Raw genomic sequence first — 24737 nt, 5'->3', positions numbered from 1 at the left:
CACTTACATATATTAATTTGACTGTCCTTTTTTAATCATCATAGTTGCAAAAGGTATGTGCTTTTAATCTACAGCAAACTTTTACTTTAGGAAGGAGTATATAAGTATTAGTTCATATTACGGCAATTCCTATATTGTCCTATTTTGAGTCTGCGCTTAGGTATGTGGTTCTTTCTTGTCGTTTTTAACTTTGTCGTTTGTGAATTTATGTCGTGGGTAACCCTTACTTACTATATAACTCCTTTACTATCTCTCTCTCATCTATGCGTGTTCCGAGTTGCACCCTCCACAAAAGTGTTTCGGGGTCCGGGGTTCGCCTTTATATAATACATATTATCGATAAATTTCAAAACATATTCGTTCAGTAAAGTCTCTTGTTTTTTATCTTAAAACATTAACACAAATTGGGAATTACAATGTTTGCTATTAAAACAAACGTGACAGTGGACTTTGTAGTTATGACTATGTAGAGGGTATGTCCTCATTTTTGCTACTCGTGAAATACGAAATCTGCCTTATTTTTTTTAATCACTCAATTGTGCAATGTTGGCAAAGTTTTCTGTATTTTGGCCAATATTTTTTTCGGATGTAAAGAAAATATATCCTGTACTTAATGAAAATAGTTCCTGCTACAGTCTGTCTTATCAGGAAAATAATTATTACAAACAATCGGTTGTAATTTTACACGAAATGAAATCTCCGTAACCTTACAGGTCATCAAACTTGGTGATTACTCATTCCATTGCCTGAACGTACAGGTTTCCTTACGATGTTTCTCTCATTGTAAGAGCATCATATAACAAACAAACATGAGTCAAGCAATCAAGCAACGAGTCATAGTAATTAACCTGTATAACTACCTGAATACCTAATCTATTGTTTATAATGGATGATAGCGTTAGGAAAAGGGTATGCCTTCATAAACAAATGCAGCGTGACGTAAAACATGCTTGCAATATGACGGGCTATCTGGGGAAATACGCTTACATTGATACCTACCACAGGTAAGCCATTTCAGAATTGCATACCTAAGGTTTGAAACAAGTTTGGGAGAAAGCATTGAGGTATGAACGCTGCGCAGTTTCGTTAATGTAAGTATATTTTCGGTGGTAGCTACCAAGGACTGGATTTAATAGTAATATTTTAAAATCATCACTTCATTGCTGATTACTAAACCACAAAAATGTGATAATATTTTTGATATGGAAAAAATAGAATTTTTCCAAATTTTCATAGGAAATTTCATGGAAAAAATGTAGCCAAGCATATATTTTTTAAACACGAAATAAGATTTTTAGGATTTTTTTTCCGAATAAAACATTTGATACTTACTTTAATTGAAACGACGAATATAATAAACAGTGCAGTACAAATAAATGACTTAATATTTTCAAGGGCATTTGGAACAGACACTTATAGTATATTACTAAAGTCTGCCGCTGTGAATCGCAATTTCACAGTACGGATATTAAATAGCACCAATACATAATGTGTTTTAATATACCTATTCGCATTTGCAAAACAATATGTATTTTCTACGAAAAAAAACCAACTCAATTCTTTCTTTTGCCTTTATTTTTCTGTGATAGATATTTTTGCATTTTTACTGAGTCATCTCCCTATGTCCTTAGTTTTCAATTTTCCATGATCTCGATTTGAGATACCAGTTTTAATACACGTGAGTATAGAAGATAGCCAAGTTACCACTTTACAAAATACAAAAAGCAGTTAAAAATTTACGACGACGAATTTCGTTAGAAAATCTCATCTTTTTTATTAAAAGTCACAATTAGTTCCTAATGTATTTAAGTTTCGTACACGCGTTGTACAAACATATATTATAATTATTCATATGAAAAACCAAATGAAATGTTTATTTGAGCACGGTTGGTTTATTAAATGTTTGCATGTAGGTATCTAATATAAGAAATTAAATTTGACGATTTCAGTTTAATATAGATAGTTAATTGGGTTATATTTAGTAAACATTGACGATCCTAACAAATTCAATAAAATATGTATGGAAACTGGAAGGAATGATTAATAACATTTACTTCCAATTAGTTATCATTGTATCTAATGACGTCGAAGTTTTACGTTACTATTCTTATATCTGTCTGTCTTTCTTGAATATTATTTCATTTAGGTTAACTAGAACCAGTCATAGGGGTGCATAGTTGACAAAAATCATTTAGAAAAAATAAATTTTAAAATGGATAAAAGTTTTAGGAAATATTGTAAATAATGATAATCGCATAGTCGATTGATAGTGCGTTTATCTGTAGCCGCCCGGTTTATTTCACAACAGTGTCTGCTCGTCTGTCATCACTGGCGGACCAACAATAAATACTTTTAGTAATTAAATAAACAAATCATACCTAACATCAAAAATACTGACCGGAAATACTATAATTAAGGTAAGGTTTATTATTGTTTTAATTTTTAAGCCAGCTTTGTAATGTAGGTAGTTATGTAGACATTTTTAGAAGCCGGTATATACTGTCTAATCGCATTGTTTGTTACATGACTAACAAACAAACATGGCATTACTCGTCCAATATACTTAGTGACATAGGTAATTATGCATGCATGTGAGTAGGTATTATTACAAAAGTCGAAGTATGAAGTTTCATTAATATTAACTATTATCCGAGATAGGTTATGATGATGGGTTATTGTGTTAGGATTGTATTTATCTGGTATTATTGTAATAAAACTAATATTGTAATAATACTATTAAAAATATTTTTATGTAAGAAAATGTCAAACAAATCGATACAAATATATTTATTTAGATTATTAATTCTAAAGATAAATTCTTAATAAGTATTTTTATTATTATTTCGGCACCTGTCTACCTATATATTTATATAACTATATTTTGTTCCGAACGTTCAATACAATTGGATGGATACAGTGACATGAGTTCAAACAATAAATTTGATAAGAAAAACTGGTTTGTTTAATAACCTGAACCTTTTTTTGTAATATACGAGATTCCATCGTATACATTTCGATACAACATGTTTGTATACTGGTGTGGTAGCGAAAAAAGGTGTGTAACGCAGAAAATTTTATAAAGTTAGAAACGGCTTAACTGGCATTTTTTAAATAATCTTACTCTTAATAACTAATCAATCGCTAAAATGAATGAAAGTAGTAGTAAGTATAGTATTAAGCAGGGGAAAATAGCCAACGACCTCCACGCGGAAAATCCCAGATATTGATTTAATTAGAAATAGTAACGGGTAAACTTTTGTATGTTGGTCTATAATTAGTTTGGAGATAGTAACAAATAATGGTTTTTATGTTAAGCTGCAGATGTCTGAAAGTAGATTGAGCATGTAGATTTTGTGTGTATTGTATATTATTGAGCATGTAGATTTTGTGTGTATTGTATATTTATTAATTATTTTGTAAATCTCTTTACTTTTGAGACCATAAAAGAGCGGAAGGGCTGATAACCTGATACCCACAAATATTCCTAGTTCAGGTATCATAATCAATCAAAATAATATTTTTATATAATTTAAGAAATCTTTTTTTTTCAGTGTTATCTGTATTTATTTTTTTCTACAATTTGCAACCGTGAAGTAATAAATAAAATATCTAATGTTAATGATTATGGTGAGCGTTAAATTAATATTAATAGCTATTAAAATATTAAGTAGGAATTAACTGCATGACATGAAAAATCTTAATACCTCTAATAACTAATCTTTTCATTCATTACTGGGAACCTTTTTTGATTTTTCTTTTGTTTGTAACTTATAAACACAAAAACAAGAAGACCAGTTTTAATTCAATTTATCTAAGAAATAAACTAAACCTTTAGGAGTAATAGGGTGCATATAGTATTTTTCTACTGAAGCGAAACTCCGGAAAAAAGTCTAAGATTTGACTAATTGCTCTGTCAATGATAAGAATGTATAATTGAATAATCATAATGAAATATTGCAAAAAAGTGAATGATAAAATTGATTTTCATTTGAGAGTGTATCGGTGCAGTATCGGTTGATCACGGTACCAGCTCGATAAAAACAAGATGCTAAACGTAAAGAAATGTCTCAACCTGTACAAAATTAACCACGCTACGAATCCATGGTTTTTGTACATCAATGAAAAACTTTGCAATTCACATAAAAACAAATACCGCCTGTCAAGATCGGGTTTCGTTTTGGGAAAAATAAAACACTATCTCTTTTTGTAATGCTTTAAATACATGTACAGAATACTGATAATTTGTTTATTCAAAGTTGTTTATTATGTTCTTAACATAATTCAGCTTCAAATTGAAAGGTGTTATATTTGTATTCTGTAAAGAAAGCTTTTTATCCATAAAAAATGGTGTAACACTATTGGGAACAAGTCAAGATAATAATGATTGCGCAATAAAAAAAGTGATTTATTTATAAAAGTAAATTCAGCACTTAATTTAATTAGTTAGTTTAGGTAGTTATAAAAAATTAATTAGTTAAGTTACTTGTTATGTTAAATTAGAATCAATGAATAAATTTCATACGGAACCATGGTTCAATGATCTAGAATCATTTGGTATCATTTAACTTCTGACTGCCGATTGAGAACAACCGACAGAAAATCAATCTGTAGGCAAATTGCCTTTTTAAGGCACTACCGCTATCAGTAAATTAACATTTTTTAGGACACCGTTTCTAATTCTTAGAAAGTTCTCACGAACGTCATTGAACGGCATGCAGTTTTTTGCTCATTTAGGTAAAAAAAGCTTCCATCTGCGAATAAGGGCTTCCCTGTTTTAAATAAAATAGACCGGGTTCAGTAACCTTTAAAGCCGTTCTGCAGGTATATTATATAAATGATTAATGACATGAAAAGACCGTAATATTTCAGTTGGTGGTGCTACGAAGGGTTTAAAGATATTATATTTTTATATAGGTAAGTACTTGTCAAAGAGTCACAACTAATATTTGATATTGAATCATCAATCATCTGGCTATAGTCCCGGGTACATCTTCACTACTCTGGAGATGGGCCCGAGGTGTGACCTTGACCATGGATCTTGGAATGGGTGAGTCAGGTTTTTATACGAAGCGACTACCTACCATCTGACCTCCACAACCTTTGCCAGAGAACCTAAACCCCTATTCGATCATTTGTATCATTATAATGTATGTATGTATAATGTTTTTTTTTTCATATGAAAAAGAGTGAAATTGAGTGACCGGATAAGGAACAGCGTGAGAGGGGAATGTTGTGATGTGAAAGAAGATGTAGTTACAGGAATAGAAAAGGGTATGTTAAGATGGTTTGGTCATGTGGAGAGGATGAATGAAAGCAGGTTGAATAAGCAGATATACAAGGAGAGTGTGGAGGGAAAGGTCGGAGTGGGAAGACCTAGACGAATGTAACTTGATCAAATTAAGGACGTTCTGGTTCAAGTCAAGTCAAGAGTACCCAAAACCGCCGAGCTTGCATGAAGAGAGTTATGAATGTGGATGAAGCGAAGGAAGTGTGCAGAGATAGTGGCAAGTGGAAAGAGGTAGTCTCTGCCTACCCCTCCGGGAAAGAGGCGTCATTTTATGTATGTATGTATGAAAAAGATATATTTGATTGTCATATATTATCATTCAGTTTGCGCCCTGTCGTCAAACCTGATTTTAATTAATGCAAAATATTAGCTTGTAGAATCTTAGTTCTATTATAGGATACATAAAAGTATAAATTAAGTGTATTTTTCCATTTTCTTATTAACTCTCTCTCCTTTTCTTGACTAGCTAAATCTTATAAGAAGGAAATTAATTTCGTTACTCTGAAAAAGGAAGACTTAGTATAATTTTGATAATTAATTTTAGTCAAGTCACAAAAAACCTAAAATCAGTTTGTACTCGTACTTTCGCTATATTAATCTAATTGGATTATTAACCAACAGTTTATTATTCGGTTCGCTGAATTCGTATTCATGAGTACAAAGCTCACTTGAACGTACTGTAGTTTCCAAATAGTCATATCTGGTAGGATATTTTTTATCATGACTGTAATTTATGTCTTAAAGTTTTACGTGAAATGAGAACCTGTGACGAATTCTACTGTAACAGATTTTGATATTGTTTTTGAAAATTTTTATTTAGTTATTTTTTACGACACAAGAATTTGAAGAACTTAAAATTAAAACAAGTAAAACAGAAAATGTTCGTATTTTTTAGTAAGTCGTTTGAATCTGCATGACAAAAACCAAATCAATTAACAATTTTGAAAAATTTTTAAATATCCAGAAATGAGATTTAATTTTAGTTAAATAACCTATCTACTTTTTTTACGCAAGTGGCTATATGAAGTATTTATATATTTAGCAGTAGATTTACTGAGGTATGGTAATTTTGCAGTTCAACAATAGTTAAATACTGCCTTAAAACCCATTTAAATGAAGACCAGCCAATTATGTATTTAAATGGATGATTGAATGAATTGAATTGCTTATAAACAATTGTGTCGAGTTCGTTGCTGAAATGCGATACCCTTGATAACAAATAAGTATTTTATTAATTAGTGCTGAAGCTTTGTCGCAGTAACGTTTTATTAAACTGCTTACTTGATGTTATATGTACCTGCGCCGTAATTTCAAACGATTTCTTTTAGGTTAAAAGTTAAAGAAATATAGCTTCACATTGACATTATTGTCATAGTTGTCTACTTTTAAAATAACATTTTAATTTTATTAAAAAACAAGCTTCATGTATAATTACATTGTATTCTGTGATTGTAAGTAAAGATTTCTTCAAATCCGTTATGTTTTTGTGTGAAACAGTTACATTATAAAGATAATTATCTAACGCCATGACAGTTTTAAATTGATGCTGAATTATGATGTTCAATAGTAGTAGTAGATGATAATTAAGTAGTTAAGTATATTGAGTACCGGCGTTATTTTAAAACAAAAATGTGGTGATTCTGAGATCATCAAGTTCATCGTCTCTTCAAAACTCGTATATAATGTAAATATACAAATTATACCGGTTATAGCCCGAGTTGACACGTGCGGGGCCTAAGGCTTTGTGGTAAAGAACAAAAAACTATGTTATATCCGGTAGTCGTTAATCATATTTTTATGAATTTAAAAATTTTCATAAAAAAAGTTACTTCTCAAATTTTGAAGTTAAAAGTTTACGCTTAAATATTATTATATAATGTGCTGTGCTATTCCCGGCACCAATAAAAAAAAGAATAGGACCACTCCATCTCTTTCCCTGGATGTCGTAAAAGGCGACTAAGGGATAGGCTTACAAACTTGGGATTCTTTTTTAGGCGACAGGCTAGCAACCTGTCACTATTTGAATCTCAATTCTATCATTAAACCAAACAGCTGAAAGTGGCCTTTCAGTCTTTTCAAGACTGTTGGCTCTGTCTACCCCGTAAGGGATATAGACGTGATGATATGTATGTATGTAAATATTATTCTATAAATGACATGATCTTTATGATTGAAATGTATCGTTCAAATCGTGTTTGTCCTGTTTGTGTCCTTTTTGGGGAAAACCCTGGGTCCTATGAAAACGACCCTTGAATAAGACCTCAATTTATCACTACCTAAGCGTAAATAGACTCGCGCGCTCATAGACTCTTGTCGCGTAATGTTGCTAACAAGAAATTACACTTTATTTAATGAGAAATATCCGCATAAGTCAGTTTATTGCGCATATAGCTTCCTTGTAGGTACTCTAAACAATAAGAGCATCATCTGCCCTTCATCTTGATTATACAATAAAACTGCTGCTATATACCTTGAAAATTATATCTAAAGTCATTTATAACTACTTACATCTAACAAAGTTTCATCAGTTTTCCTCGGAGAAAAGTATAAAGATGAAAGACAATATCCTGGTTCAGTTAACTTGTTTGTTTGATTGATAGTGAATGTAAATTATGATATCCGATCTTTATTCTGGTGTGTTTAACATATTTGCTATTAAATTAAATGAAAAGTATTAATTTAATGCTTAAAATAGGTGTAATCTAGGTGTAATATAAATGCATAAAATAAGTGGTAAAATTAATGTCAAATGCAGAATGTACCGTGTTGTTCCCGTTATCTCGCTTGTTAAAAGTTGTCTGAAACAGTGATGTGCGGCAGTGTGTTCCGACCCGCGCGGAATTGAGTCCGCGTGACATTTGGCATACTAAAATTAACATACCTGTATTGTGAGATAATATTTTCAATTATTTTTAAAACCCGTTAAAAATTTGCCGTAATTTAAAGAATTACAATTAATTTACATTTATGCGATAATCTTTTATTTAAATTATATTTTTTTTAAAAAGTTCCAACATATTTTCTCAAAAGTGAATTGCAGTGATATGTGACACAATAAAAAACAAGACGAACGGACATCGATTTAGAGTAATAATTTTAAAATGTTCAAGATATGACCGACAAAACGCGAAACGGGTTTTGTGGTGTTATTTTGAGTCAATTGGGTATGTTACAAAATATGTAGGATTTGTGATAACAATAGGTACTTTACTCGAAACTTAGAATAGAGTTTAAGATAGCACCTAAATTGCTCAGTACCTACCTGTCTTTTTATTTTTTATTAATTGGCAACAATAACAGCCATTCTTTAAGATAGAATATGATTTAATCTCTGCTTAGATATATTTATTTGCATATTTGGAAATTTATTTTGCATAATTATTCGGATATATATTCGGAGAAATAAGAATCCTTACAGACCCTAAATTCGAGTTTTAATATTTTATAAGTAAATCATAATTATCACCAGTTTAATTTCAAATAAGCTAGTAATAAACAATAATTAAAATTTATACTGTGGACAACCTACCCCATAACATAAAAATTTGGGATACCTTAAAAGGAAGAAGTTATTTTTAAGTATAATAAATTATCATGAAATTAAAACGTAAACGGCCTTGTTATAATTTTACCAAGAATTAATTATGTATGGTTATAATTATGTTGCTAGGATTGAATGAGGATTTTAAAATATGCTACCGATATTATGGCGAGTAACTGATGATAGAGAATGAGCAATATTTATAATTATTGGATATTTCCACAGATCCGGTATTATTGGACACACTGAGAGACGAGATGTCTCAAGGTATAGATAGATTTTTCCTTCTATCGTACTGCCTGGCTTGCTGTTGGCCAGGCTTCGCCAGCCGAGCGAGCGAGCTGCGAATCGTGAGACAATGGCCACAGCTCGACTTCGTGTTTCCCAGCGAAATGGCTATGGGGATAGCTATGGAAAGACGGCACTATGTACCGGGCAACTCTGTGCCGATTGACGTCGATGTACACCACAGACAAGGTAAGAAGGTACTTTTGTGCAAATATAAGTAATAAGATTAGGTAGGCGTGGTTACCTTATTCCTGTGAAAACCTTTAAAAATATTGTCATCTTTGGTGATGCCTCTTTTAGATAGGTACCCGTGTAGGTTCATCATAAAAACCATAGTAGTAGAAAACAAAGGGCGTTTGGCTTCTTGTCAAATTTTACAGAGATTGGCAATCTCATTTCCGGTGTTTGTTATAAATAAAATATTAGGCAAGATACATACATATTATCATGTCTATATTCCTTGCTGGGTAGACAGATCCAACAGTCTTGAAAATACTGAAAGGTCACGTTCAGCGTATGGAATCGAGATTTAAATAGTGACAGGTTGCAGGACCATCACCTATAAGAAATATCCCAAGTTTATGAGCCAATCCCTTAATTAATATAGAAATGAATATTTTTAAAGAAAAGTAAAATAGAAACATAACGTTGTGTTAAGTCCATTAATAATTCTGTTCTTTTGGTCTTAAACAGTTAAATTATACATAATGGTTTATGATGAGAATGTGAATGAGAGTTATGATGATTTGGTCTGGCTACTAAGTAGAATATCGGAGATCTCGTACTTATATATTTTTTAGAAATAACTTTTTTATGAACATTTTGAATTTCATACTTTTGGAATATGCGTATTCCGACAGTATAAAAATAAAGTGCTATTCTGAGTGATCCCATGTCGTGATAGGTATCACTATTACGTACAAATAAATATCCATCATATGGTTGAAGTTGTGTTGTCGAGTGCAGTGTACGATCGCGTTCATATCTGCAGTCATAGTTTTATAATTCTTACGGGTTAAAATAGCGTGCACTGTGATTCCACGAGATACACACACACATGCATATTTAAAAAGAATAAATATTCCATCAAATGAATACGGTCTTTAATACCAATGATTACTAAGTAAAACAGTTTATTATTGTATGACGTATAACATAACAAAACAGAAAGAGACGGTAATCAACGATGGCCGAACTGGGCCCGATAATTGTCGATCGAGATATCGTCGTCTCATTATTTGCATAAGATTTGGATAAAGAGGGAAGCCTGCGACTGCCAGACTTATGTCATTTCAATAAGGTTGACAGTTTGTCTGCACACGACCCTAACATAGGTAGTGGTTCCTTTGAAAGTTATTGGGTAGCAATTTTATTACTTCGTGTGAGCAAGTGAGATCTAAGATATATTAGATAATCTCGCTTGCTCACACTCGCTTGTTCTAGTTTCTAGCGTTACTTGGATTTCGAAGTTATTCAAGAATTTTTTTGCCTATTTAAAAAAAAGTAATTAAGTGTTACTGACAATTTTTAATGTTTAGAGGTGCCATTTGAACGAAGTAACTGACTGACTAACTAACTAACTGATATCTAAGAATTACAATACCCGTGTCTTCAAACACGTAAATCAGCAAGAAATATTAAACAAGAGGGAGCAAAATAAAACATTCAATAAATAAAATTAGAAAATTTTATTGAAACAGTTTACCTATAGTTTTGTTTACATATTGATGATTATATAAAGCTATACATACAGCATATTACACTAATTGTATCATCTACTTATCTCCTGTTATTAAGGTTACAGCTTAATTATTCGTTTTCATAAAGAAAAGATATTGAAGCTGTCCTTAAAATACTATCTAAGTAATTAGTAGTTTTAATATAAACTGGCAGAACCTTTCACGCACTATATGGACTCGATGCACAGGGCAGTTGTCTTGCACAAATGATATTGTTGGCATATCATCAATTGGATAAATACAACGCACAGTTGGTAACTTGGTTTCTTCCAGCACTTGCACATAATGAGCAGCTGTAGCGCGTCCTGCTATCCACACCTGTTCCCCAGGTCCAGCAGCACTCATCCAGCTCCACATATTTACAGATATGCGTCCAGACTCCATATTTGGCACAATATTTTTTTCTTCATACCGAGTTGCATTTCTTCGCCATAAATGAAGCCTACCGTGTTGCGATGACGTTAACGAACTTTTCATCCGTAAATCCAAAAAAAAATCCGTAAATCCGTAAATATCGCTTTTTTCCAGTCAAAATCCAAATACTGCCGAGCAAATTCTAAACGTTTTTGCTTATTTATTTCGGATAAATACGGCTTTCTTGCTGGCTGTCTGTGGTGTAGTCCCTCACGGTGCAAACTCGACGAACAGTAACCACTGATGTGTCGAACTGTTCCGCAAATGTTCTGGTCGGTATGAAGCCATTATTTTCGTACTGTTCCACCATGGATCTCCGCTGTGTGGCGTGTCGCTGTGTTGATAAGCGGACGACTGTCGCTGCGCGGCGACTTTTTACCCTACCCTCTTCTTGATGGCGCGATACCCAACGATTCACCGCTTGTTGTTTATTGTGTTATTTGTGTGAATGTGTGAGTGATAGCAGCGGTGCAAGCTATAAAGTTTTGCGAACTATAACTGCAATTATGAACGCGACCGTACAAGTACGCAATGATATAGTAGGTATTATTTGTAACGCGTATCGAATATCGAAACCGATTGATCGCACAGAGCGTGTCTGATTCCGTGTCGATCATTTCCTTTGTAAATAACATAGTCTCATCCGCGCGTTTTCCCTGTCCGTTTCATTGATGTAATATGCGGCCTCATTGTAATTATTATTATCGATTCTAAATAATGAATAATGATTTTATGTTGACCTAAAGAATATAAATATAAAGTTTAGAACTTGTTTCATAACCGGCTTAGGGTTGCCACCCGTACTATATTTTATAGTATCGTACTATATTTAAGTTTATTGTACTATATATTATATAAAAACAATATAGGACGAAAAATACTATATTTTTTACGCAAATTCAATTGTCGCTATTTTTTTGAATTGACTGTGAATGGAACGCACCCGCAGCGCTGTATAGGGAATTTTTGAACGAAACTCATTCATGTATTATGCCTATTACTATTTTAAAATTAATAGAACATTGATGGCAAAAGCGAAAAGTAATAATAAATACTCATGAAAAAATAAATAATGATTGACAATAGATGTGTACTATTTTTTTTCTTGAATATCCCAAAAGTAGTATACATATATTTTTTTAATTAAAAAAAATACTATTTTTCTTCAAAAAAAGGTGGCAACCCTAAACCGGCTACTGCATTTTATTTAAATTTCTCATCAAAATGATAAATAATTCAGAAAACGCGGAAATAATATTCTTCAGTGACCATGCTGGAAATGGAGCTATTATGTTCAATCCGAAGTGTAAAGTAGCGACATTTTTTTAAAGTCACAAAAACATTTAGAATAAACTCGTTTCGGGCACGGCCCCGCCGTGTGGGAATAGCCTTAATAAAATTGTTTTCCATTTCAGGAGCACTAAAATCTCGTATTTTCATCACAATCCCGCGTTTCGACGAGGGCCGGCCGGTGACACTAGGCACGGTGGACGAGCAGGGTCGAGTCTCTGCCTACCCTGACTACTCCTGGCATGAGAACCAGGGTTCCAACTGTAACGGCCTAACTTCCGTTTTTAGAGTAGCTGTAAGATAATTTTAACCATTAGCTTAATATGTACATTAGTAATAAGTACAATGTTTTCAAGGTACATCTACAAGTACTTTGAACTTCCTGATTACCTACCCTTATTTAACAAGCGACAGAATGCATCATATTATCTGCTTCATTATTCATTGATGATCCGATTATAATTACACTCCTATTTAATGGATCAATCAAAAAAGTTGTTATTAATTTAAATAATTAATCACCTGCATTGGACATCATTGGTCAATTAAATTTATAGAAAAAGAGACAAAGCAGGATTGCTTGAAGAGTAATTATACGATATATTTTAGTTATTATCTCTTTGTTTTAGGTAATAATAGCCAATAATTTAACAAAGAAAAATTAAAACACGCAATAGTATTATTTTTACCTGTATATAAATATGATTGATTTAAATAATTGGCGAAATAATGTCATTGCAATTCATTTCATGATATTACACAATTATCCCAAAAGAACGTAACGAAATGTAATAAAAACTCAACAAGATTTGGAATGATAAATTAGCTTAGTACTTAGGTGTCGACAAGGTATTGTTTTCTGGAAAATGCTTAGCTCAAAGTTTTTATGACGAAAAAGGCTTATCTAGTGGTGCATGAAAGGAGTATTATGCTATTAATTATCAAAGCACAACCAAAATTTGACTTATTCCTAGTATGTTTCTAAGAAAGCAAAATGATTCAGTTTACACGATTCTCTAGGTGGACGAATGTAACCGGATGTGGGTGATGGACACGGGCAAGATTGGTGACACACAGTACTGTCCACCCAAGCTATTGGCCTTTGACCTCGCTACAGACAACCTCATCTACCAGCACGTCGTCAACGCGTCCAGCTATGTTCAGAACTCTTTGTTTATCACGCCGGTATGTGAATATCACACACTCTAATACAATTACTTTTCGGGTGTTTGAACCGGTTGCGACCTTCCTATGAAAGAAATCGTTAGACTATGACGTGTGGCTGTGACTATGAAGGAGTAGAGAGATAATCACAAGAAACGACTCCTGTCTGCCCTCTGTGACCTTGTTAAAAAGAGAACCTAACACAGTACTCTCAAAAATAAACAAACTAATAGTAAATTCAAAAATATAAAAAAACAGGACATTCGTATGTATCCTCAATTACATATTTATATTAGTAAAAACACTATTAAATTATAGAATGACCTCACAATAACTCACATACATTACATAGGTAATCTTATGGTAAACAAGATGAACAACAGGCAACATTATTGCTCATAAAATCAAGATCTCATGGTCATAGCTAGCGCTTTGAATATGCGCTATCAGACGTACTAGTATTGGTAATCTACAAGGATACTATAATTCTCGATACTAATAATAAACGATGATGTTTCAAAGAAAAGTAACACGCAACTGGTTAATTTAGTATAGTAGTGTACGCCTGCCCTTAAGAGTAGGAAATTCTTTAATTTTAATGAACAAAATTCACTATTGAATGCAAGAATTAAATTATTATTCAAAGTGATGATCTTTATAGGAATATCCTTTTTTTTCATATCTCGTGGAAATTAAATCTAGGGAAAGTACTTTTCCACATAAGAATCTTTTTAGTCAGGAGTTAGAAGGATACCAACGGGGTTCCAAACGTTTCGGTAAAACTGGCCCGTCGATAAAGAGTTAACTGCATTAACATTTCAGGTTGTAGATGTCAGACGCAGAGGGCGTGATTGCGCCGATACTTACGTGTACGTGGCCGACGTTTCAGGCTTCGGTCTCCTAGTGGTGGACGTTGCCAGAGACCGCTCGTGGAGAGTGACCCATAGGCTTTTCTTCCCATTCCCCTCTCGAGGAACATTCACTATTGATGGTAAGTTCGCGCAAGTTATGTTTTTATATTTACATGAGGTAATTTCAAAAGAACATTTCCTTTACCTGTACTTAATCGACTACTGCAAAAATTTCCCAGTAAAAAAAGTTTTCATTAAAATAAAATATGCAATTAATATATAAGTATTTCATTCGAACTCTCGTTAATTCAGTTAAAATTGTAGATTACAGTACAAAAAGTGACTAAATGAAGGCCATCGCAGTAAGACTCATCAATCTGTTAGAATTACGACGTTCGTAGAAAGGTATATATTTACCTTTCTACAAAACAGATTACCTATATTCCATAAAATTTCGATAACTTATCAGGTGAGAGCTTCGATTTGATGGACGGAGTGCTAGGATTGGCTTTATCCCCCCACCGCCAGGGTGGCGACCGCTTCCTATATTTTCACGCACTGGCTTCGACCACTGAAAATGTTGTGCGCACTTCAGTGATCCGCAACTCGTCATTCTTGCACGACTCCAATGCTGATCCTCAATCTATACACGTGAGTGATCTCTAAGCTTAACTATAATCTTTGTATTTGCATGTGATATATTTATTTGAAGTATAAGAAAAATAATGACATGTGGTTCCCGGCTTCAATTCAAAAAAGAATAGGACCACTCCATCTGTTTCCCATAGATGTCGTAAAAGGCAACTAAAGGATAGGCTTACAAACTTGGGATTCTTTTTTTAGGCGATGGGCGGACAACCTGTCACTATTAGAATCTTAATTCTATCATCAAGCCAAAAAGCTGAGCGTGGCCTGTCAGTCTTTTCAAGACTGTTGACTCTGTCTGTCTGGTCACGTCTATATCCCTTGTGGGGACAAGGGATATAGACATGACCATATGTATGTATGTATGAAAAAGAATGGAAATAATAGTTATTGATAGTTCTGTATTGCATACTTCAGATATATATTATTTAACTTTCAGGTATTTCCAGATGAGCGACCTATCCAAGCAGCCGCTGAAGCTATGGATCGAAACGGCATCATGTACTTCGGTCTTATGGAGCCGCCCAGTATTTGGTGCTGGAATTCAGCTACCGAATACACTCCGAGAAACTTTCACCAAATAGCCATGAATAGGGAAACATTGCAGTTCGCTAGTGGGGTCAAAGTGGTAAACAATTTGAAAGGAGAGCAAGAACTATGGATTTTGACTTCTAGCTTCCAAAGAGTAATGACTGGCTCACTCAATGCCAACAGAGTAAATTTCAGGATTCATGCAGAGAAAATTGAGAGGCTTTTAGAAAATTCACCCTGTAAGAATCCCCCAAAGGATCAGAGCCATGGTTACCATGCGAATCGTATAACACAGAATCATGGTCCCAAACTTACAACTTACAGATATGGCGCTGTATCATTTCTCTAGAAATAAGAGCCATGTCAGATCACCTAATAAGTAGTTTTATGTGGTATAATTACTGGCCGTTCGGGCTTAACTGACACATCGTGCCTTAAATACGAATTGTTAATAATTATGTAGGAAATATTATTTCTGTATTTAACTAGTTAATAAATTAATATAAAAAAATAAACGCTTGTAAATCTATGGCGGAGATACTACCTAGCATCCATCAAGTATTCTTAAGTTAATTAGTTTAATTTTTTTTTATTTACATTAAATCAACCCGGATGATCGTACAAGGGTGTGAGAATGAGACCTATTATTAAATTACCTCTACGAACAGACCTGACACTATTTTTGCTCTATCTGAGGCAAGTTTGGTTAGAGTTAGTCTGGTTAAGAAAATCTAGAAAGATTGAAAACATGGGCCGTCGAAGGCAAGGGAAATACCCCGGGCACCGAAGCATAGCAGAGGAAAGCGCAATTAAGTTGCAAAATGTTGAGAGAAGAAAAAGATCTTCACAATCACAGAGCCTGTTGTATAATTGAAAAAAATTATAAAATCGTTTTAAGAATAATGTTGATTAAAATATTAAAAGTTACCAAATATGTTAAAATTGTTGTTATTTGAATCAGGTCTTGTTTTAGTTTTAAAAACTTGGTACTTATGAAACCTTTTATGCATTGTACATCATAGAGACGTGTTCCAACTAGACATGTGACTAAATGATTTTACATTTTAAGATTTTTATATCACGGACCTCATGAAGTTAATTCTATTACTGTTTCTATGTACATATATCTGCTTTATTTAACGTATTCTTTTGAAATAATCTATATAAAAACAAGTTTTTGTTGATAAACACATATAATATTTTCGATAAACATATCTAGCCTTTTAAACAGATTGTTTCAAAATATCAGTGTACATCTGTATCTTTCTGGCAATGCTCATATCAATATGCTTGTCTTCTACTCCAACAATCATTCCTCCAATGATAGAAGGGTCTACTTTTTCAGTTAATGTGATATTTTTACCTTGTTTAACAAATTTCTTCAAGGCATCCATAAGAGATTTACGCGCGCTGTCATCTAAGGGTTTAGCTGTGATCACTTCGCATAATGCTTCATTTCTGTGAGCTACCATCACGGCAAGAAACATGGTTATCATACGCCGCAACTTTTTCAATCGACCATTTTCAGCCACAACAGACAAAAAATTAATAGCAGCCGCAGGCATTCCTAATAATAACAACAATATTGTAGAGGTACAGTACATACTACTAAAATCAAATAAATAGTATCAAACTACTAAAACAATTTTAACGTGTAGTACCTACCTAAATTGTGTGATTTTGAATTAAGTAATCCAATAAAAGTAATGAACTTTAGGTAACTAAATTAATAACACTTCCGGCCTAAAGAGCGTTAAGTAACTTAAAATTTAAATAGTCCTTAAAAATATTCATGTTGTAGTGAATAGAATTCAAAAGTCCTATGTACAAAATAAATAACTGTGGGGTTAATAACTCACATATTAATACCTATATAAATTTTATAAATTTACCCGCTTGTTTTCCAATTTCTTCTAACAACTTCGCTTTATTAGCTGCAGAAATCATACTGGTCTCGACGAAATCCACTATCTTGGGTTTAACGAGCTCTTTCTGGAGGACTCGAAGATGTTTCTCTATATCCTCGAGCTGGTTTATCTGGTGGCCGGCGCTGTACAACGCGGTCACATACCGACCTTCGATTCCTATTCCAAAAAGTGCATTAAGTTCTTTATTAAACAAGTATGTAGCCATTAGGTTGTTTTTTATTCGATTCGAAAATTTTCTCCCTAAATATTTTGTAACATTTCATAAATCTATACTATTAAAGTTTGTAACTTTGTTTGTAAAGAATAGTGTTAGTAACCGATCACGAAATGTTGTTTTTACCATTAAAAAGGTACATTTGTGGTTTCGTTACCAAGTACCATCGTACATGCTACCTAAAAGCAAACACACAGTCATTTGACATGATAGCGTTATGTACTTTTTGTGTAGGCGTCGTCGACACCGTTTGATTCGCTTAAATAGCCAGCTATCTAAGCACTGATTGCTATTGCCTTTATACAATACCGAGCACAGATGCCGAGTGTTGAGATATATGAAGTCCTACAAGTAGCAGGCATCTCATACTCTTTTATATAAGACGAATTTATTCAGTTAGAAAACTAAGTAAGTACATGTTTACAGTGTATGAGTAAGTTCGGTGAGTTAAAAAACATAGGGAAAGAAGCTATGAATTGGGTATCTATAGGTAAGATTATCATAGTCGTAAATTAGAAATAATTAATTTACAAACCAAAGACAGAGATGGGTGGCTTCTTTGTTTGTCCAGATCCTGCACTGCACATAAACCTTACGAATGTTCGGAGCATTATTTACAAACGAATAAAAAATAATTCCAATTTTTAGTCAATTACTGTCGATGACATTATAATTTTTGACTAGACAATCAAATGACACCAACCACGGACAAAGAAATAAATAGATACAGATCCGTAGGTGCAACGAAACCTCAGTAGAAATCACTAGATTCCTGAGACTATTATTATAAGAAAAAATTTTTTGTTCTGTGGTTTTAAAAATATTTGTGAATATATGTATTGTATATGTGTAGATATATCTTTGCATTGAAATCGCAAAATCCAATTTCAAACCTATATTCACAAAGTTTAAAATGTTTCAAAAATTAGTATTTACCTATTCTAATAGGTACCTTTTGCATATAAAAGCAAAAACGAAACGAAAGTGGAAAAATGTATTCTTGGCCTACTCCGGGAGGGAAATCCAAATTCTTTTGACACGATTAATCATTTCGATCACCCTCGTTCTTTCTCGTTACAAGGGATCAGCTTTCTTAACTTTGTCTCCCTCTAAATTCTTCAGCCAGAATAAAATACAGAGATGTTTTCCCACCAATCAATTCGACCTTATAAAATAATTGCATTTCTTTTATAAGATTTCAGCTTTGACATTAGATCAGCGAGAACCTTAATGGTTCTTGTAATTTTTTAAAAATTAGATATACTTTTCTAAATTTTACTTAAAGCTCCTTAATGTAAATAAAGGGTATATAACAAAGACAAAAATACAACGGTGACATTCTTAACAATTATCTGCGTAATTCTAAATACCCTTTCATGTAAGCATAACAAAAAAGGACGACAGAAATAAAACACTGTATTTTGTTATTACATTAGGATCACCTCATATTTTTAAATCCTAGCCTCGGATAAATATTGTGTACAGTGTTTGTTCAAACAAGCACATCATACTGAAAAGCCTGATTAGTTTCAAGTAAAGCTCGTACGTAGACCACCAGGGAGCCAAGGGCCATCGCCGAGGTCAAGGAATTGCACGCTCCGCCTTCGGACTCTGCGGCTTTCTTTATTCTGTATTCCTCCTGCAAATAAGATGTTATTACATACATACATACATACATATGATCACGTCTATATCCCTAGTGGGGTAGACAGAGCCACCAGTCTTGAAAAGACTGATAGGCCACGCTCAGCTGTTTGGCTTAGTGATAGAATTGAGGTTCAAACAGTGACAGGTTGCTAGCCCATCGCCTAAAAGAGGAATCCCAAGTTTATAAGCCTATCCCTTAGTCGCCTTTTACGACATCCGTGGGAAAGAGATGGAGTGGTCCTATTCTTTTTTGTAATGGTGCCGGGAACCACGCGGCACCATTATGTTATTTTACCAAGATGTTATTTTTTGTTCTTAACTGAGATTAAATAAAACATTATTCATTCCACTGTAGAAATCGATATGACACAAAATATTGTAGCTTAAAACTTTAGGAATTAGGTGTTGTTGTCTTGCACGTACATAGTTTCTATGGCTATTGTAAGAAAGAAATTCTTATTTATGTAAGAAATACCCGATTTAAAATCTGTCGATTTTTTTTCTATTAAAAGAAAATTTAAGATTATTCACTACTAAATGGTTAGGACTGTCGCTTGATTAAAGTATTTCTTAAATTTGAGGCCAAATAGAGCGAAAATATTGTTTCTCCCTACGGCAGGTGAAACCGCGCGGTACAGCTACCTTGTAACGTGTAATACATTTAAACAGGTCAAGTTTAAAACAAAAACGATTTCTAAAGGTAAAATAATTTATTTTGAAAAAGAATGTGTGTGTTACCTATGATATGAATCTTAAATGAAGTTAAAGTTAAGCATAGGTAACGTTAAAGTTAGACAAGGTAGTAAGAGTTTTAAAAGTAACAGAAAATTATTACCTCGCGTTCCTTGTTTGGAGCTGCCGACGTAGAACTGATAAAACCGGTCAGTTTTAAGAACGGCTGTCGATCATCGGCATAGCAACCCTTAGGTTCTTGCCATGACATAATTTTATTCATCCAACGAGGCTTTATAAACTCTCCATAGCCTTGCGCAGCACAATACCAGACTAAAAATACACTAATATATGAACCAAAAATTTTCCCACGATCCGATTATTAAATACAATTACTAGCCCCTAAATATAATAGTAGAGGATACATACATATAATCACGACTATATCCCTTGCGGGGTAGACAGAGCCAACAGTCTTGAAAAGACTGATATGCCACGTTCAGCTATTTGGGTTTAAGATAGAATTGAGATTGAAGTTGAGGATACAACTGGAAATTCTCAAAATGAGATAAGATAGACTGCTACATATTCTTAGTAGTACGACGAGTAATAGTATGGTCAACCACCACACAACTGGAGCACCTAGTTACCTACTTTAAATAGTAAATTGAAGTTGAAGAAACCAGCAAAGCATAATACTCACTTTGCTGCATAAACAACGTCCTAGTGCCAGCAGGGTGATCCCAAGCCTCTAGCGATTTGGTTTCTTTATAAATTTGGATGCATAATTTGTAGATGTATGCAGGTAAGTCTACGCCTTCCATACATTCAAAAAGTTTAGCTAATACAGCTGTACGAACTCGACTGGTCTGCTGGAACGCCAGCCCCGAGCCCTGCATGACCTGCATGCGGCATTCCGGGGAGAACTCACACTCGCCTTCAGATTGCGTCGTTTGCGTCTCCATTGCCGAAATCAGTATTTGCATCGTACAGGCATCTGTAATCATTATTCTCAGAAACTGGGTTAAGGGACTTTCACTTTCCTACTACACAATTTATTTTTTGTTGCCAATGCGAACTAATTTCGAACAGCGCCACACTGTGGCCAATATCGACACTAAAAAACAACCTTGATTTCGAAGGTAGGTAAGAGTTTGTTGTTACATTGTACTCGGAGTTTAATATAGAATCGCAACTTTATAATAGAAACTATTATTTAAAAATTAAGTACCAACTATAAGGAAATACAATGCAAATAGTAATAGAATCGTTATAGTTTTATTGCTTCCGAGGTAGGTGGTTGATATTGATGATTGTCTCTTTCAATCTGTGTTATTTCTAGAATCATGAACACCAATGATCAACGGCTTTAATTGTCTTCCAAAATAAGAAATTATAAGACAATAAAATTTATTCAAGTCCAAAATATCCGTCTGTTCTATTGTGTTCACTTGCCTACCGAAACAACTTAATATAGTATATTTCCGGTGGGATTTGAACCCTCGACCTCCCGGATATTAAGCAAACGCACTGACCATTGGACCGTGAGTTAATTAAATAAGTGCGCAAAGTTGACGTTTATTTTTTATTTTAATTTACCTATGTATAGTTGCTGAATAATTTTTTAACATCAGTATTTTGTTTATACAAACATGTAAATCATTAACCCTAACGGGAAGACAGAGCAACATTATTAAAAATACTGTTAAGAGCCACGTTCAGCTGTTCATATATATTTGCTGCCGATAAACTGTTTCGCAGTTTGGCAGGAATTGCAATCAGGAAATGTTCAATTTGTTTATTGGTCAAATAAAAAAAATAATAGCGTATTTATCACACCGGGTAGACAGAGCTAACGTCTTGAAAAGACTGTATGGTTATATTCAACTGATTAAGATTCAAATACTGACAGAAGTTGCTGTAAAACTGTAAAGTCTTTTTATCACATTAATGTCATAAAGATTACTCTTTAGATTCGCATTTTTATTTGTAACAAAAAATGACCTACGCCCATGGCAATTTTAAAAATATCATCCTGTAGATAAACTGACTTACCGGCCGCCTTTCTACTAGGCATCTTAGTCCTTGCTTCCTGCACGTATTGTTCGAACGTGAAGCGGTACGGTTTCTGAGTGCCCATCGTCCCTAAAGTTATAGGTTCCATCAAGCTCGATAGTACATCCATGTTCTCGAAAATTGCTTTGGCCACTGTGAATATGATATTTGATGAATCTAAACAGGTTATCATATACACAAACAGGTTTTAATTTAAATAAAGAAAAGGAAATATAAAAAAATTTCGGGCATTAAATCAATTAATAGTTTAATGAATATATTTAAAAATATAGTTGAAAGTTATCTTTATACCTAAAAACTACTTAAACTTTAATAAAGGAAAAAGTAGTTTTACAAATTTTAACTAAATATTATTTAATTTTAACCTTGGGGTCGCAATTAACTTGTCATGAGATATGTCACTTGTTATTAACGCGTTGATGTCTTTTATTTTGCAAAATGTACAATGCACAAAATATTAATTTGGTAAGGCATACTACTTTCTCTCTTTTATGATGGATTAGTGTCAAAAAATTGTTATTCAATAAATATATTTTTAAGTCAAAATTCTTTTCAATAGATCAGTTGCAATAGACCATTTTTCTTTCATGTTGACAGCTTTATTTAATGGATTGATGTAGGACAATTTTACTTTTACAAAACAGTCCATGAATTCTCAGTTTAATTGGTATATTATTGATTATTATTGCCATAATATCACCCGCGTCAAGCGATAATGCCATTTACGCATCTATTTTTTTTTGTTATGCTCGCATTGTTTATATATGCTATATATGCTCTATTGTTTCTACTTTACATTGCCTGTCTGAATGACACCTGTCATTATCACAAGTGTTGTATGTAGGTATTTTAAACAGACTATACGTATTTATCTTCTACGAATGCGTAACGTAATACGTGATCGAATTAGCACATTCTTTTTTAGAGAGCATTTAAAGAAAACCAAGGATTTTTGAAAGTGTACAGTGCTTCAAACTTTTACCAATTCGAGGATTACATAACGTGTCAAATTAATAGATTGAGAGGATGTCGATATTTGGTAACTGGATACTGTATGCGGTTGCGTACATAAAATATTATAGATAACTAATATACAACATCATCATTGATCATCTTACACAATAATTAATGAGGCTCATGTTTGAAACAGTTCTTGACTAAAATTAGGTATTTTAACCTTTTCCTATTGTTGATAAGTTCGATGCGTTTTTAAAATATAGTATAAATTAATTATAGGGGAAGACAGAGTCAACAGTCCCGAAAAAAACGAAAAGCTACGTTTAGCCGAATTAATGAAAATTAATTTATTAGGATACAAATAATGTAAAAAAATGTAATAAAAAACGTGAGAATAAATAGAATTGTAAATTATTTTTACCATATTCATAGTCCTTGCTGCGATAGACTAGTTTGGTGATATCTGTGTTATTTTGAATGCGGTCCATTCTTCTAGTTAAATTCTTCAAATTCTCTTTTAATTTCTCTGGCACTGATTTATCTAATTCGTTAATTGTATATTCCATTTGACCTGGGATTTAATTATATTTTTCAGGAATATTTTAATAACAATATCAACCAAATGGCAATCTCAATCTTCATGCACGTTGATCGCCAAGCCACGTGTTAACAGTTCAAAAGAATTTGCTCTAAATATAAGATATTCAGATCTTAAAAATAAATAATAATTTTACCAATAAATATAATTTTCCAATAAAAACAATACTTACCTCTTGCCAAACCTAAAGCAATGTACCACTCGGGATCCTTTGAAGGTTTCCTTTCATAATAATCAAGTAATCTATCCAGAGTGATCGATATTCTGAACACTTTAGGCACATTGTAGATAAAATCTTGAGTGTCAAAATAAGGATATATTGCCAAAGAACCACCGATAAAAGCGAGCAAATAAACGACGTGACTTGCATACATTTTAATGAGAAATGCTTGATATGAAATGGCAACGGTTTGAAAGTAACACATTGATTAGGGTTTGTAAAGTTATACGTGGCAGTGAATAATTGGGTTGAACTTAGTAACGTGGTTTAACAAAATTGTAGAGAAAACGGCTATAAAATCAGCACTTGAAAATATACGGTTGTATTTGGTAATATTTGGGAGTAAAGATATAAATAATATTTCCTGAAATACAAAGATATATGTAGTTCATGATGCAATTTTACCAGAATTTAAGGAACGTTTCATTTGAGAACCTACTTAATCTAAAATATAATATCCTAAATAATATTTTTATGTAAAACAGACAGGGAATGCAAACAAAATCAGTTATCGAGATTTTTAAAAATTAATCAATAAAACAACATATAACTTATGAAAACAACTTATAAATTGTTACGTTTCTATGCAGTTTCCATTTTAAAAGACAATAAAACTTAATTAAATCGTTTATTGGCCCCAAGTCATGAAAGTGTACTCCTTACTTTTAATGACAG

At 33.1% G+C, this 24737-nt stretch overlaps 3 protein-coding genes across 4 annotated transcripts; 1 reads left to right on the top strand and 2 right to left on the bottom strand.

Annotated features, from left to right (window-relative positions):
• The first annotated feature begins 2313 nt into the window (after window positions 1-2313).
• LOC106142122 (protein yellow) lies at window positions 2314-16684 on the top strand. 2 transcript variants are annotated; one of them, XM_013343760.2, is made up of 7 exons: window positions 2314-2417; window positions 9054-9305; window positions 12685-12854; window positions 13580-13744; window positions 14546-14714; window positions 15044-15225; window positions 15659-16684. In XM_013343760.2, exons 2-7 carry the CDS (start codon window positions 9086-9088, stop codon window positions 16097-16099), a joined length of 1347 nt encoding a protein of 448 aa, XP_013199214.1. In that variant the 5' UTR covers window positions 2314-2417; window positions 9054-9085; the 3' UTR covers window positions 16100-16684. The 2 variants fall into 2 exon arrangements, with proteins under 2 accessions (XP_013199214.1, XP_013199205.1); XM_013343751.2 differs by lacking the exon at window positions 2314-2417 and adding an exon at window positions 8105-8451.
• Window positions 16685-16973: 289 nt separating this feature from the next.
• LOC106142442 (ATP synthase subunit O, mitochondrial) lies at window positions 16974-18503 on the bottom strand. The gene is made up of 3 exons (XM_013344190.2): window positions 18428-18503; window positions 17643-17834; window positions 16974-17317 (listed from the first exon to the last, which is right to left on the bottom strand). Exons 1-3 carry the CDS (start codon window positions 18501-18503, stop codon window positions 16974-16976), a joined length of 612 nt encoding a protein of 203 aa, XP_013199644.2.
• Window positions 18504-19384: 881 nt separating this feature from the next.
• LOC106142441 (uncharacterized) lies at window positions 19385-24216 on the bottom strand. Its single transcript, XM_013344189.2, has 6 exons — window positions 24015-24216; window positions 23666-23815; window positions 22267-22419; window positions 20915-21208; window positions 20375-20544; window positions 19385-19531 (listed from the first exon to the last, which is right to left on the bottom strand). The coding sequence occupies exons 1-6, from the start codon at window positions 24214-24216 to the stop codon at window positions 19385-19387; spliced, it is 1116 nt and encodes a 371-aa protein (XP_013199643.1).
• Window positions 24217-24737: the final 521 nt, after the last annotated feature.

The sequence above is a fragment of the Amyelois transitella genome, chromosome 12 (genome assembly GCF_032362555.1).
Source record: "Amyelois transitella isolate CPQ chromosome 12, ilAmyTran1.1, whole genome shotgun sequence".
Lineage (NCBI taxonomy): Eukaryota > Metazoa > Arthropoda > Insecta > Lepidoptera > Pyralidae > Amyelois > Amyelois transitella.
Note: the sequence above shows the minus strand (reverse complement) of the source record. Positions and strands in the feature narration are given on the sequence as shown.